Genomic DNA, 17,332 nt, shown 5'->3' on the forward strand with positions numbered 1-17,332 from the left:
TTCTGGTGTGTGTCATTCTCCAATTGGTGGATTTTAACTTCCCATTTAATTTCCCTTAATAATCTGGCTCAAATCCTGAATCTTCTCTTCTTCCATTTATCTCTTTTTCTTCCTTATTACTCTCTCTTTTTGTTAATATTTTCTTTCTCCGACTTTCATCCATCTTCTATTTTCGTTATTTTGATATTTTAATTCTGTTTTCGTAAATAAATAGGCACGGTTGTTGTTCCCAACAAGTGTGTTGCATCTTTGGCGGGCGCAATGGAGCAAGAGAATCACAATATCAAATGAGTGAGTTTGCTTTGAAAATCGGAATGTGTTGTGTGTGTTGGATTTTCTGTTTTTGATAGAGTTCTCTTATGATCTTCATTCTATTTTTTGCGATTTTAATTATGGTTCTTTTACTTTTTTTGATCTACTTTTTTGTGATTTGATTTTTGGGACAGTATGCAGTAACAACGACGGTGCTGAAGGTGATGGTGCTCTGCCCATACAAGGGTTGCAACAATAGGATTAACAGGACAATGTTGAAGAATAAAGTCCCAAAGTGCATTTTTTAAGGAACCCAAAGCCTACATGATGATGATGATAATAATAATAATAATAATAATATATGAATGTTAGTCTTTTTGCTTTTTTTACAATACCTTTCTTTTAATTCTTTCATCGAAAATCATTTAGCGTAATGACCCGTGCGTATGCACGGGTTACTGACTAATTTTAACATAAAAGAGAAACATTCTAGTATTCTATAACCATGCCTCGAATTAATAATGCCTTTTCATTCTCATTCAAGCTAACAAATATTATTTCTCCAGTAAAAAAATATTATTTCTATATTTTTTTATCTGTGAAAAACGAAGTTATTATCAAAAGATTTATAATAACATTCATATTTTGTTCAATCAATTAAACTAGATTTTCTTGACTTTTAAATAAACCTAAATTATCTCTTCGTGACCATGTCTTCAAACTACAAATAAATTGGTTGAGTATTTGACTATTTTGTAAGGTACCATACGACGATATAGTTTCAATCATTATTTTGTATAACTTACTTTTTCCTTCTCTTACACTACTCATCTATTATAGTGCATCTTATAAAATTTGTACATGTTGTATATGAGTATCATTATTTTTCCACGAAGGTCGAGTATTTTGTTGAAATTGTTTCCATTTAAACATTTAAAGAGGCTGTTCGTTTTAAAAGAATACTTTAATATATTGTCACCTTATTTTGAATTTTTTAAAAATTTATACAAGAAATAATGTAAATAACTCTTGATTTCTATTTTCACTTTTCCTGAACAAAATTGAAAACAATATTTTCTGAGATCAAACTACGCTAAAATATCAATTTAACACCTTATCGTCGAGCCTACAGAATACTGTATCTAGTTGATAATTGATTACAAGTAATCCTAAAATATTTGTACCTTGGACGAATGATTAAGATAATTTTTCAGTTCATTATTTTCCGTCGTAGGCAACTTAATTTGTAGCAAACCATGCTATAGACAACTTAATAAGCAGAAGAAAACAATCAAATTTGACATTTAGATAGCTAAGATAAATTTTCATCAACAAAAGAATGCAGCCACTATATTATAATGCAAATTACAGAAGGAAACAGACAAAAATCATAGTCATCTAAGAAGGCAAGGAGTATTCCATCCAGGCCCATGCTTCCCTACATCCTGTTTCCTTTACCCCTATTCAGTTGGTTCTCATCCTATTCTGTATTTTTTTTCTTTTCCTTCCTATTTAATGTACAAGTTAGCCTATCTATCATGTACTTTACATCAATCCATATTGCCTTGAGTTCTTAAGGCTACTCCTGCGGCCACTAAAACTTATCTTGCGTGTCGCACTTCCGCCAGTATAATCCTCATCATCATCCCCGTTGTCGTACCCACCTGCCACGTATACAGGTTTCCGAACTTGAACTCTTCTTGGCGTAGTTGTAGGTCGCTTTCGTTTTATATTTGCAGTGTAATGTGAATAGTCCACAGTGTCTTCCCTCAAGGCATGTTTAAATTCCTGGTGCAACAAATGAGATAATGGCTAAAGAAACCCTCAATCGAATCAGGTGCATCAAATCAAAGCTCACAAAACATATGAAAGAGAAAAACATTCACTCAAGCCACAGTACCTGATATCTTTGTATCAATTCTTGCGGACTTGTAGGCAAACTGAACTGTGAATCACCAATATTAAAAGCAATATTCTGTCTGGAGATAACCTCTCCAGGTTTCGGTTGTTCGGTAGGAGAATAAGCCTGAACAGGTGGGAGCGCATTCCAAAGAGAGAACTGTTAGTTTTCTATTCCATAATGTCCTAGCCAAGGATACACAACATTTAACTGTAGGTTAAGTGATGATAAGATGTGTTATATAACTTTACCTGACAACGGGCATCATCAAGACTATACATGATTTTTAGGTGTCTCTTTAGCTTCAAAAGAAGCTGCAATGCAATTGCTGATAAACAGTCGGCCTGTACAAGCATAGGTAACAAAATAACTACATGCGAATGAATACAATAGCAACTAATCCAAAAGTGCATCTTCTAATATTCAGGCAGTATTAGGAAAATATTTGATATTTGGCATTCTCACTTTGAGCAGGAAATTCCATTTGCAAAACTTTAAACGTTCTTGCTCACAAACAACATTACTGAAAATATTAACGAGTGCAGGTTCCAAAATACCTGAACTTTCTCCAGATCATCTTTTGCGAAGGAAAAAGGATCTGTGTAACCCACAGAATGCAGATTTGCTTCTGAGCTACCATTATACGATAAAGGATAATCTGTCAGTTGATGATTTGATCCATTTAAATCCAGGGTTCTCATGTCATTCATATTTGGCTGAAGATCTACATTTTGCTGAAATGTTCCATTCAAATCCAATGGCATTACTTGGCTTGCAACAGTAGGCTCATCGGTCCCCTGTTGATACATTCCATTCCCATGAGGTGTGCAATGACGTGAAATGCTTGAAGTCCAGGCTTTAAAGTTCGCTTCTAGTGGTCCAGCCCTTACTTGAACTACTCGATTGATAGCATAGATTAAATAAAGGGGCTCGTCAGGTGAAATGAATGGCAGCAATGCTAGGACTTCCGTGCAGTATCTGCGGAAAAAAACAATTAAAAGGTCATTTATGAACCCTTATAAGAAACAAAGAATAGCAACAGATAGTACTTACATTAAGAAAGCTATTAGTAATTTATTCCATCTTGGATTATCAAATTTCCGCACGATCGAGGACAAAAATTTGTTCCTTGACACCCGGTTCCCTCGGATGAGCTTGTAAATTCGAGAAACCCCAAGTTTAGCTTGAGCAAGGGAGCCAGCCTCGGGCTTCCCTTTTCCAGAAGTAGAGGTCTTAGATTGAATCTTATGATCAACATTTTCAGAACTGCCACAAATAGATTGCATAAACATAAATGACATTTGAAGTCCATCACCCAAGCGGCTTTCAAAAAATGCAGGGTACCTGAAAAGATGCTTTAATTAGCTAATACAACCAAGCTCACATGTACCAGATCAACAAAACTAAATACAGGAAATATACTTTTCATTCATATTCATCAGAAGATGATGAGCCAACTTTGAATTTGACTCCAAAGGATCCGTTTCAAGGGCTATAAGGTATGGAACACAGGTGATTGGATGAACAAGACCTTGGCGCAGCACAACTTCAACAATCTGCAGTATTAAAAAATCTCTTATTCTAAATATTCAAGGGCAAAAGAAAACTAGACCATTTTCACTGGAATGCTTAGGTCCCAATTCCCTTAGTGTTGCAACATATTCAAACGGAACTTGGTCCACAACAATAATTTTTTTCTTTCAGAAAAAGCACATTAGAAGTCACACTTCTCCGTTTGCAAAAGCTAAACAATGCTAATACAATCAGGCACTTAACCTCCCAAAGAAAATAAAAACGATAGATAATTTAAACCACATTCCAAGAGACTAACTTGCAACAGCAAGATTCACCTTTAAACTCCTCTGAAAAGCATCTACCTAATTTCTCATCCCCTTTATACCTCACTCCACCAATCCAAAAGATTTGGAGGAATAGAAACTATCATAAATACAATACACAACACAACACGTGCACTCTTCTGTTTATTAACTCTTATTGGTTCAAAGGCAAGATTCTAATTGTTCTGTAGCATTTGGCTCAAGAGTGTTGAATCTGATAAAAAAATAGAAGCTAGATTCTGACCTTCAGGGCTGATTGACGAACATGTTCACTGAAATCCAAACATCTGCCCAAAATATTATCCCAATACAACTGAACTATACCCCCACATATGTTAGTATCCCCAGCACCAGCAGCAACAGGTACACTCTTCCCGGCTCCAACTGAGTAACCAGCAACATTTTCATTATCTTTATCCGTTCCCATTTGACTTTCAGCATCTAGAAGATACTCGAACATGTTTTGCAATCCTTGAATCTGATTACTAGAAAAATTTAGTATACACAGAATAAATATATATATATATATATATATATATATAAAAACAAAACACATTACCTTAAGGCGAGTATCAGATGCAGAGGATAATGTTTCCTCCAGTACTTTTCCAACATCATTTTCCAGCATATATTCAGGCCTAGCAATTAGTACAAACCCTAGTGCCTACAAGAGTTACAATAAAACATTAACAGATTTCAAGATGAAACCGGGATAAGAACCAAGTTAACAAATAAATCTTACCTGCAATGATCTAACCTTGACAACAAAATCCTCCACACAGAGATACTTCATAAACAATTTGACACTGCTTCCAACATCAATGAGTTTATTACTGGAGCTTGCTAACAATCTATTGCCATAACGGATTAGCAACCCAAGACAGAAGAGAGATCGTCCAACTTTCTGTAAATAGCAGGGAAGCCAATTTTTATTTTACATCCCATATAAAAATAAAACAACCTTCATCATCAAGCTAAATAAAAGATAAGTATAAACACTCCACAACACAAAATTACATTATAATGTTCATGTCCAAGCTAAATATTCAAAACCATAGTTCTCTACACAAGCTATAATCTACAAGAAATAGCCACTTTCCTTGACACTGATTTAGTTACCACTTATCAGATGTATAGTCCACATAACAAGAGTTCATAATACATAAACTACCTCATGCATCATTTAGCAAAATCCTACAAACTTTTAATAAACAATAATTGAGTACTGAAATCAACTCCACTTGATGTAAATACAAAAAAAGTACCAATCTAGCACCCTTCTCTGTAAAAAGAAACATTAGAAATGAAGTAGGTCTAACTCCACCCCAAACGTTAGAAGGCGAGAGGATTGTCCAAGACATAAGAGTATGGCCATATTTTCAATAAGTTGAAAAACATTGCTATGAATTGCAGGTGAATAAAGTCCAATAACAGATGTACTATATCAGAACATAAATTTAAACACGAATCTTGCAATAAACCTGCTTGTTATCAACTGCCTGAGTATCCAAACATTTGAAGAAAAACTGAATAAGTTGTTCAACTACAGCAGCCCCTTTTCCAGACATCTTACTCACAGAGCAGAGGCATCTGATAAAGAAAAAATAGTAAGATCCATAAGTATGTGAAAGGTCAAACAAACTCCCTTCTATTAAAGGGGAGAAAAACAAATTTTCTACTAATCCTAATCCACAAAAGTAACACGTAATATAATGGCATACTAGAATCTTAGATGCAATTTCAAGGTTTTCAGAAACATTTCATAAAGTACAATAAAAAAATTATGTTCAAAGAAACATGCTTTTGCACTGGTATTTATTTACTGCATAAGAAAAATATTTAGATATTCTCACATTATGCATAAAAAATTTATGCAGCAACTATAAACTGTTGACCATCAGGAAAAATTCAAGAACTCCACGTCACATGAATCTATCAGCTGGTCAATTCCAGGATAAAGCGGAACAGAAGAAGTAAAAGAACAGAGCTAACTGAAGAAAATAATGGTAAGAAATCATAAGTACTTGATACAGGCATGGACAACTGTCAAGAAAGAATGCCGGACAATCATCTGTTTCAAATCTTGCTCAAGTTCCCCAACAATACTCGGAGGCAACTTCCCAAGCATGGGAAGCACAGCATCAATTATGAATAGTATACTCTCAAGTAGCTGTGCAACCGTGCGGTTGTCAACCTGAAAACAAGATACGGTGCATTTTTGTCATTTTCAGATTATACTTTCTTGTAGGCCAAAAAGGAAACTGTGAGAGAAATATAATGAAATATCAGATACCAGGACCAATAATAAATACATCTAGAGTCAAGACCAAAGCAGAAACAATATGCCTAATAGAATTATGCTCAAGTATGCATGTCATAAATATACAAATTAGTATATGTACACACCTATTGGGAGTCTTAAATGTGACAGTAAGAGGGAGGGGACAAGGGGGATGAATACGTCTTGTCCCAGCCCAGCACCCTGCCACAACAATTTCTTTTTACCAATAAGGCTATAATAAAATACTCCTAAAAAAATTTAAAGCAATAAAATAAAATGAAAGTGACTTGGGAGGGTTTGGATCTATGGGTTGGGATAGGTATGAAATATCTAAAACCCAAACTTGGGTTGAGTTGTGGGTTTGACATCCCCAATCTAACCCAACACACATAATTACATTTTTGTCGTTAATGAAATGACACCATTTGCAGCCAGATACCATCTTGAGCCAGGGTTTATGGGGAGAAAATGATCTTCTATCTATAAAAGGGATATTAGACTGATGGGATAAAATCTGATTTAGGCAGCCACAATTCTGCATTGGAGTTATTAGGCAGTTTTTTTATATTAATTTCAGATTAGGCATTTACAGATAATGATGTGACTCATGTGACAAGTTTTTTTTTTGAACGGCCAAAGATAATATTATATATATGATAAAAATAGTACCAGAAGTACTACAAGGAAACAAAGGAGATAATATCTCCTAAAACACAAGAACATAACCATCAAATAACAAACCAACAAAGAACAACAAGGCCCAACCCTACAGAGCACACACTAGGTAAAAGCCTAAGACATAGATGAGGACCATTGGTGGAAAGGAACATTAAAATCCTTTTCCCACCCCCTCAGCCATGACCAAGTGAGAAAGATTGCATTATCCACCAATTTGGAGATGACAAAAGACTGATTATTAAAAATCATGTCATTTCTGAGATTCCATATAGATCTTGTAGCTGCTATCCACCAAATCTTCCTCCTACTGTTGGAATCCCTCGAGCCAGCCAAGGAACAGTGCTGAAGAAAGTTATCCATAGGCTTACAGTGCAAAACTGTATCAGTGATATAGAAAATGTTATAAACTTGTTCGAAAAAGAATTAAGGTGTCAAATTGTTGTTCCTTGTGTTTTGAAGGATGAGATTCCTTGTTAGGGGCAACCCTGTGTGAATGTGGGGGGGAGGTTGCAGAGGATCCTAACCTCTGGTCTATTCAGAAGACAAGTGGGCCCATTAACTAACTAATGACTAGTCAGTTTGACTTTGGACGGGGTCAAAATAATAAATAGGAAGGAAAAGGGGAACCAGGTGGTGGGGGCATTATATATATATATATATATATATATATATATATATATATATATATATATATATATATATATATATATTGGAGATCGTAAAGACATTTGTGGTAGAGTCCTGGATCTATTGAACATCCAAGGGAGGTTTATTAACGTATCACTGAACTTCTGTTAATTCTCCTGTCTAACCCTGATTCTATTACCTCATTGATATCAGATTTGGGTATGGAAATTCCATCAATAAAAGAAGCAGTGTTATTAAAACTGGATCAGTGATCGACCCGATCAACGTTCTGGGTAGGTGGGTCACTAATTGAACCACATGAACCGGTGTATAATTAAATATGAAATTTTACATTACAAATATAGTATAAAAATAATTTTTATCAACTACTTATTATTAAGTCAGTTAGTGCAGTGGTAAATTTAATTTTGAGCTACCCATGCAACATGGGTTCGATTCCCATTCCCAAGCAAAATTCTCACACCCTTTTAAGTAAGTTCACGTGCCTCACCATCAAAAAGATGGTTTACATTCCACAATCTGGCAGCAGGCAGAAGATTGGAGGGTGTGCAGCAGCAGATGGTTTGATTCCAAACCAGCCCTAGAAAAGTGTCCCTTTCCCAAACCTGACATATCGCCAGTTCTGTCCTGGTTCAGAGCCTGGTTGATGACGTCATTTCAGGTGAAATGCATTTCTGATCTGATAAGACCAAACCATGGGCCGGTTTCTAGTTCAACTGGTCAGACCAGCCGGTCCAATCCGATTAAATAACACTGAATAAAACATCAATTCTTTTCTCTCTTTTCATCTACTGGTCCAATTTTATCAGATGGAGTATACATCTCAGCCTCATAGCTCATCCAAAGTTCAAAACAATAAAAGAGGAACTAATTTAAAGCAATAAAAGAGGAACATTACATGATTCATAATTACTCTAGAGTTAGTCAATATATAAAAGTTATAACCTGACTCTTCAGATATGGCTGCAATGTAACAACAAATTGGGAAGGGTTTGAAGCAGGTGCACAGAGAGTTGGGTCCACAAGACAAAATGCATGCAAGACTAACACATATGGAAGTGCACCCACTTCCACTCCATCATTGTTCATTTCGTCAACCTGATCATTTAACAAAATCTGTCATTTACATATCAATGTAGCCAAGCATAGAAGATCATGGCATAAACAAAATACTATCATACCTGCAACATCTTCTCCAGCAAGCATTTGCACATCAACTCACAACGCTTACGCACTATTGCAAGGGACACTGGGTTTACCCCAACGGCTTTTGCAGATTGCGGCAAAAAATCAAGTGACAAATTGCGCTTTATTACAGTTACAAGAAGTTGATTATTGGGCATTCCTCTCAACATTTCAACAATTTGCTCTGTTTCTTAACTATGTCAAGTGGAACAGTACTACCATCCCCAAAGACCTGAGTTTGTGATGCAGGAGGCTCCTCAAACCAAAACTCACTAAATGTTTTGCAAACAAGGTCCTGCAAAAAGCATAACAAAGAGAACACTCTTAGCAACTGAAGAGAGTGAGAGTGAAGATAAATGAATTAACAAAAATATCATAGGCTTAACATCAAATACGTAGTTTACATCCAATGACAAATAATTTACATGGCATGATGAACTAACCATTTAAAGAGTGCAAATGAAAGTCATAAATATTATCATCACCAATGCTATAAAACAAGACCATGTTTGGAAGTAAGTTAATCTTCAAACATAATTATAATTTACACTTACAATTCTTGACAGCTAAGTATGAAGTATTTAAAATACATAGTAACATATCTTAGAGGTTCAAGCAATAATTTTAAAATACCTGGATGCTTGCTTCATCATCACTAACACGTGAAATTATCTCTGTGCAAGCTCTTGTAAATCCAGAGAAGTTGGCATTTGAAGTGCACATATCTCGAATGATTTTTATAGCTCGTTTCCGAACACTTACTCCAGTATCTTTGATTCTCTCAGCAATCTTCTCAAAATACTACAATACACAATTGAGAAAACTGTTTTAACAACTCATCAACCCTAAGCAAGAAGCGTCTCCATACCAATGAAGTTTATAAGAAAGGACCAGTCTTGTTATTGACCATTAAGGAAAGATCCAGTGACACATACCTTAAAACCCACACCTGGATGTGAAGCTATATGCCTACCAACAAGTTCCAATGCTGCTTCTCGAACAGATATTGCAGAATCACAAAACCTTCCTTCAACAGCTGATTGTACTCGCTTATCACCCAATACCTCTGGATCTGCCTCTACAATGATACTAACCTGCTCATTATAAAGATGGAAAAAATTAATTTGGTGCAAAGAAACAATTATGAGCATCCCATTTCACTCGAAAGCAAGAAACTTCAAAAAAATATTTTAAACTTACTGCTTTTAAAGCCTTAGCCCTAATAACAGGAGAGTTCTCCCTCAAGCTTGCCTGTAGACATCATAAGAAAAAGTTAGTAAAGTAGAATTTTTTGACAAATTGAGGAGAGGAAGAGTAACAACAGACCAGAAGCGTGTGAAGAATCTTATCAAACCCTCGGCAAAATGAACTGTTTTGGCCCAAAGCTGAAGTAATCTTCTTGACTGAATCCCTAGTCAATATAGAAGACACAGTACTAGAATCCCGTACAATGATTTTTGATTTCATTCTAGCAAGGTAGTAACTGGACTTCTGCTGACAATTTGAATCATCTTTGTACCACAAGCAGAGATAAAACCTGTACATCATACACATGCATTACTTTTGCATATATATAACTAAAATGTCAATTAGAAATCTGTCGTGAGAACAAACCAGCAGATGAAAAGATGCAGATCATCAGCTGAAGTAACGTCTTGAAGGTAATTCAGAAGTAACTGTTGAACAATCTCTTGCTTAGAAACTTCAGAATCTGTATCATGATTCTTTTTCACATCATTCTTTTGCTGGGAATTGCAACATGATTGTAATACAAGTAGTTGCTTATGACAGATGCATGTCTGGCAAGACCATTTTCGACTGGAAACTTCATGTTCTTTAATGCCCAGGCAATCAGCATGAAAAAGCCTCTGGCAACCATGACATATGAACAAATTTTCTACCCTTCCTCCCAAACAGACACAACATGTATCTTTTGGATGATGCTGAGCAGCAGCATCCTGACTAAGTAAATCCTGAAGTATCCAGAAATTTTCCTGGCTACAAACCAAAGCATCACGCTTCAACCTTGCAGCAATTGTACCAAGAATATCAATCGCCAGGGAACGTGCAGAGACATCCTTAGATTTTGGCCCGGCATTCTGAAGTAGTAGGACACATAGAACCTGAAACAACTCTCAGAAGTAAACTAATCTGATGCAATTACTAAAATAATATGTACAGATATGCAGATCCCTGCAAGAACACAACCACACATGATGTACCTCTAGAATAGGAGCTGAAGCAGGATATTCAGGTAAATTTAGAGTTGTCAGTAAATCTGTAACAAGATTCTCTATAATGGATTTCAGCTCAGAAGCATCATGAGTCTTCACACTTGCAAACCGCTGAAGTACCCGGCTCCAAAACAGACAGCAGGATTCTGTCGCTGCCTCATGGCATTTAATTGGATAACTAACATCAACAGAGGCTTCTAATACAGCATTACCATTTGAAGCCATTCTTAAAGCATCAGGGAGGTTAGCACTACAATGAATCAACTGAATCAGCAAAGCAGTAACCATTTGGATCTGCCTTTGCTCTTCCTCGCGTACGTGATAAGATCTTAAAGCTCGTTTTGAATATGGTAATTTCCACAGAAGTTGAACCACTTCATCTATCACATAATTGCGATGTTGTGTGTATAAATAGAATATCTGTACCAACATAGTGGAAAAACAACAATTAGAGCATATGCTCACCAATATAGAGGAGTATTAGCATTATCATATGAGCATGAAAGATAACAATCACAGATCTATAAAAGAGAAGTATCAGTACCGCACTGAGTAAACTGATTGCCTTCAATTGCAAAAGCTGGATATTATCAACCAAAAATGTTGTAATGCTTGTTTTTACAAGTTGTAGTATGCAACTATCTGATAACCTCTCTATTAACAACAAATCTTTGAGTAGCCCAAGAACAGTGCACAACTTCTGAAGAATAGTATTTACAGCAGTAGAGAGCCTAATAAAGCATAGACCAACAAGAAAATAATAAGAAATGTATATATTAACAAATCTAACTATATAGATGCACAAGAAAACCAACTTAAAGAACGCATAATGTGGACAAAAATACTCAGACCTGCTTGATGCTGATTTCTTCAACTTCGAAGTCTTGCTAGTTCGCCGTTTCTTGCTGGCTGAACCAAATTCAGCATCATTATCTTCATAATCATCAACTGGAAAAAATATAAAGATTAGGATTTTGAAACCACGTAGAGGAAATAATCCCTTTCCAATCTCTCCCTCCATTTCCATGGTCCCCAATGGGTCCTATTAAATATTATCTGTGAACTCTGCCATTCCCATGGTGACCTCAGAGAAATTGTAATACATCATTAACTACAAATAAATTATAGTCAGACATACAATTTAAAAGGAAAGTGTTCACTTCCAGTAGCATTTTCATCCTCCAAAATGTGAAATTAAGAACAGTATAAAAAATGGGTTCTATTCAGCACAAAAACTAAAAAGGCTAACCTTCAAATGCAGTGTTCTCACTAGGTCTATGTAACGCACGGTATGATGGATCACATGCACACATAACATCCATTATTTGACGCCTGGAAAACTCCAGAATTCGCTCAATGATCTGACATGGATAAATTACTTTCAGACATTACAGATTAATATTTAAAACAAAAAAGGTAACAGCCTACACAAGTTATGAAAGCCAAATCAATAAAATCATTGATTTCACGCATGTACAACAATACTTTTCTCCTGCTGAAGGAGCTTTTCTTTTTATATACTTGCTTCGCATAAGAAAGATACTAATAAAATTTATGTTATTCATATTAATAATATTTGCTTGAAATTATCATAAACATAGAACGTACCTCTTCGTTATAGAGTTGCTTTGGCATATCAGTGTGAGCCATCACTGCTAGTGCAGCATGAATGGACTCCAATGCAATTAAAACAGATGAAACTAATTCTGAATCTGACTGGAACAAAGAACAATAACAAAAAATCACAATAAATTTACTGTGTAAATTATGATTAAAAAAACTGCATATAACTACCATGCCTTAATTCAACTAGTGGGATCAACTACATGAACCAAGCATTACTATTGGGCTCTACCAAAAGCCAAATTTTAAATAAATCCATCTATAGCAAGGTCATCACTAATGGTTTCTCCAAGTGCTTTCTTCTGTCTTCCCTGACTTCCTTAAGTCTAACATGATCTTGAAAGGAAAAAAAATAGCCTAACATATAATGATATAAAGATTCTGGGTTTAAATATTAAGAAAAGTTTGCTTGTGAATGGAAATGGGAATAGTATATGACAAGGCAATGTAGACACATTTAAAAGATAAATCATACTACCATATAGTCAGATTGACCATGACTGTTGAGAATTGAGCACGTGAAGCTTCAGCTACAGAGCTACCAGACTCAAATCGACATAGATATTGGTGGAACTTCACAAGTACTGACATATATACTCTACATACAATTTTTCACCATACAACCTTGCCAAACTTGATCTATGCACTAAAGCTCTTTGGATATTAAGTTTTTGTTTGCTACCCAATAGCAAATGGAAACAGATTTTATTAGAAAAATTGAAGTCATTCAATGTCAACTAAATCAAAAAAGCCTAAAAATACAGTATAGACTAATACAAAAGAATTGAAAATTGAACTTACATTATCGCATTCCTCAATTGACAGGCCTTCTGCTCTATGTATCTGATGATCTAGAACCTTTAATAGTCTAACAAGGACTTCTACAGGAACCAAATGCAGAAGTTTCTTTTCACGAATAGATGTTATCTCATTGACAAGTAATCTAAGATCTGTAAGAGGCAATGGCAACCATTCTGCTTCATCTCGATCATCACTATGAAATTCAGCATTGTTGCACAAGTCCTCCAAAAACTCACGAAACCTTTCAATGTAGGTACCTAAAAAGATTACCATGCCAGTTGAATATACATGTAAAAACAGCATGTGTGCAATGTGTGCCTGCAGGCATGTACTTACAAGCATAGAAATAGAGAACAAACAAAAACAAAAGGTAGGATTTTAGGAACCAAGCATACACTGACCTTGAAGCTCAGCAGAATCAGGTGCTAAGGATATTCCATCACCACCTTTCTTTTTTACTTTTAATTTTTTAGAAGACAACGAAGAGATATCCTGCCAAATCCATTTTCAAAATTAACAAATGAAAAGAATCAAAAACCAACTGTAAATATTATATATATTATATAATATTTGTATATTTATACATTTGTGGAAAAATTATCAAGCTGGCGACTATGTATTGCATTATAGTCTTTTTGAGTCTGACTTTGGATAGGAAAACTTGATTCTGATTGCCTTTTTTCAGGTACTGCGGCACTACCAGAGATCTGCTCCTTGACATGACCTGAGAAACTTGACCAATACAATAAACAATAAGCAGATCACCATTAAATTATTTAATGGAAAGCCATAAGACCAAAGTAAAACATAAACTTCAGGAGCAAAATGTGAACAGCTATAAGTTTGACATCACAAAACCAAGTTCTAGTTTTATCAAACAAGCAAATCACAGTAAGCATCTTGAAAGTTATAATTATAATTGACAGTAATTTGTCAGCATAAAATCAAACTTCATTACATTATAGCAGTTTCACTTCATATTAAATCTCATTCAGACTAAACTTTCCCAAGTGCAAAGGTATCACACCCTCAATCTCTGTCAGATCATTATATATAGAACAAATTCCACAATGGTGATATTCAGGGCAGAAACCAAGTACTCTGTTTACCTGCAGTGCTGTATTCAAATGCTTCAGGATTGCACCTGAGAACTTCATCATGGAGTTCTAAAGGCTCAACATATATATAGGGAACACCTTTGGCTTCATCTCTTAAATTCCTGTAGAAGACAAAATAAACAAAGTTGCATTAAATTCAATAATAAATCCATTGGTAACGACACAAACAACATTGACGATGATGACGACAACAATATGTATCCCTTTGCTGAAATAACAAGATAAATTTGAACACGTGGAAACAACTTGAATGAATGTTGTTTCATTTATAGCAAATGGCATGGCAAATAAAACTCCATGCTGGTTGGCATGAACTGTGCTCACAAAGTATAGTTACTTATTCTCAACTAAAACCTCTCATAAAGTTTTAAAAGATATTAAATTCAATAATAAATCCATTGGTAACGACACAAACAACATTGACGATGATGACAACAACAATATGTATCCCTTTGCTGACACACCAAATTTTAACAAAACAAAATAAATTTGGACACATGGAAACAGCTTGAATAAATGTCGTTTTGTTTATAGCAAATGCCATGGCGAATAAAACTCCATTCTGGTTGGTGCAAACTGTGCTCATAATGTATAGTTGCTTATTCTCAACTAAAACCTCTCCCATAGAGTTTTAAAAGATTAAAAAAAAAAGTTAAGTTCTCACAAACTATAGATTAAACCTTAAGCACAAGGTTTTAATGAATGGTCTGCGACCATGATTTCCGCCACAATTCAAGGTTTTTGGAGTGTCGGGAACTGCAATTGAGGGGGCCACATTTGTCCATCATTTCCCGGAATCAAGGAACACGACGTGACAATTAAAAACCTTGCCTGTGCACTTATTGTAATAGCATCCAACACTAATCTGCCTGTGACCTAATATACTATTTCTTTATTCGTGAAATCATTTGTTTACCTAAAAAAACCAATTACGAATGCCTCATAACCGATTATTTAACTTAAAAATTGATTTAAAAATATTTATTTACTTCTCTCTTTCCTATTTCTTTCCTATGCTAAAAACAAAACAGCACTATTTGCACTCTATTGATCGCCTATTTCCATTCATTCTATTTCTCTATTTTCATCCGCTCTGTTGCTCACCTATTTCTTGCCTTCCAACCAAACACATTGTAAGCAAGTAAGCAATCAACTACCTAAGTCACAAATTTCATAAGAGGACCAAAAGCCATGCCTCATCACATATGCTACAGTAAATCACACGAAAATTCAAATGCAAGTAACTTCATCTCACAACGGCGAACTTCAATTGCACGAAAAAATTAACAACAATTCAAGCAAAATTTCGAGCCTAATTCAGCATATGCTTACGAGATTCATTGATTCAACAAATGTAGAACGCGGACGGAAGGAGAAGAGAAGAAGAAGCTCACAAGTATGACACATCGGTGTGGCGGAGCAGCTCGGCGATCTTGGCGGACTGCGCGAGTACGTCGACGCGGTTGAGGCGCGCCGGCGAGTCGACGAGGCGGAGGTCCTGATCGGAGGCGCCGCAGAAGACCGGGAGGGACGGCAGCGGGAGGCACGCGGCGAGCTCGGAGTGGACGGTGTTGGAGAGACCGATACCGCGGTGGCCGGAAGACGCCAGCGCGGCGGCGCCGGAGGTGGCAGGGAAACTCATGGATTTGGTCACGGGAAGGGCATGAAAGCGCGAAGAAACGGTGAAATCTGAGGGCGAATTAGGGTTTTGGCGGAAGAAATTTGGGAGAAAGAGGAACGGAGTGGGAGCCCTAGAGGGACAGATTTGGAAGAGAAATTGCCAAGTGAATGGCGGGGAAAAGAGAAATTGTGTTGGGAATGATTATCTAGAGAAGGGGACTTCAAAGTGGATTTGGTTTTTATGATGTAAGAAAGAATCGAGTCCAGTGGTGAAATTACTTAGATACCCCTACCGTTTTGGGAAGATTGTCACGGAAGCTAAAATACGCACACACAAGACACAACGTGAGAGGAGAAGGAATTGGGGGTGGTGAGGCATAATAAACAGAGTGAATGTTTTGTTTTGTTGTTATTGTGTGAATATATAAGAAATATCCATAAATATTATTAGAAACATTTAAGAGATTAAATTGCTAAAATTATATAAGGTTTATTATTTATATTAAGAAAATTTACTTATAAATATAATTTATCTAAGTAAAATAAAATCTTAAGTAATTTCGTATATAACTGAGAAGATAATAAATAAAAAAATTGATTTTATATGTTGACTTCACAAAATTTATAAATATAGAGTGTTATATATTTTTATTTTAATTTATAATATCATAACAATAAAAATTATTAAAAAATGATAGTTGGCATAAATTGTTGGCAAATTTGTCTCACCAAGAGATGCAACCCAAAAAGATTTAAAGTCAACAAGTAAAACTTGACTATTGAAATGAAATACTATTGAAAAGTTTTTCATTAAGAGTGTGTTTGGATGGAAAAATTTGAAATTTTGATAAATTTTAAATTCTAAGAATTTTAAATACTTCAATTGAAATTTTTTTATTTTCAAAATTTTGTGTTTGGATAAAAAAAATTAAAATTATGAGGATGAAAAAAATGAATGAAAAAAAAAGAGAATATATGGTGGGTGTGCTAGTTATACATGTTCCTCTATGCTATCGATATTTTAGGAGCTTCTTGAAGAAGATTATGAGAAGAGAATTTCAATTTCTCTCTAGATTTTTAGTTGATTAAAATTTCAAAATTTTAAATTCTTCATAAAAAACATCCAAACAATGAATTCTAAATTACAGAAATTC

At 35.3% G+C, this 17,332-nt stretch overlaps 1 protein-coding gene across 1 annotated transcript; it reads right to left on the reverse strand.

Moving 5' to 3' along the window:
• Positions 1 to 1,574: 1,574 nt before the first annotated feature.
• On the reverse strand, positions 1,575 to 16,412 carry LOC100797795 (sister chromatid cohesion protein SCC2). The gene is given in 29 exon segments (XM_041012934.1): positions 1,575 to 2,040; positions 2,153 to 2,278; positions 2,404 to 2,496; positions 2,710 to 3,130; positions 3,206 to 3,496; positions 3,575 to 3,708; positions 4,235 to 4,468; positions 4,550 to 4,654; positions 4,733 to 4,894; positions 5,472 to 5,580; positions 6,015 to 6,184; positions 8,543 to 8,695; positions 8,779 to 8,972; positions 8,975 to 9,077; positions 9,416 to 9,583; positions 9,718 to 9,876; positions 9,983 to 10,033; positions 10,109 to 10,319; positions 10,397 to 10,905; positions 11,005 to 11,436; positions 11,561 to 11,747; positions 11,868 to 11,964; positions 12,266 to 12,377; positions 12,625 to 12,732; positions 13,441 to 13,697; positions 13,842 to 13,932; positions 14,025 to 14,164; positions 14,550 to 14,659; positions 15,953 to 16,412. Coding segments are annotated over 29 exon segments (5,418 nt in total). The 5' UTR covers positions 16,201 to 16,412; the 3' UTR covers positions 1,575 to 1,797.
• Positions 16,413 to 17,332: the final 920 nt, after the last annotated feature.

Source organism: Glycine max, chromosome 19 (genome assembly GCF_000004515.6).
Source record: "Glycine max cultivar Williams 82 chromosome 19, Glycine_max_v4.0, whole genome shotgun sequence".
NCBI lineage: Eukaryota > Viridiplantae > Streptophyta > Magnoliopsida > Fabales > Fabaceae > Glycine > Glycine max.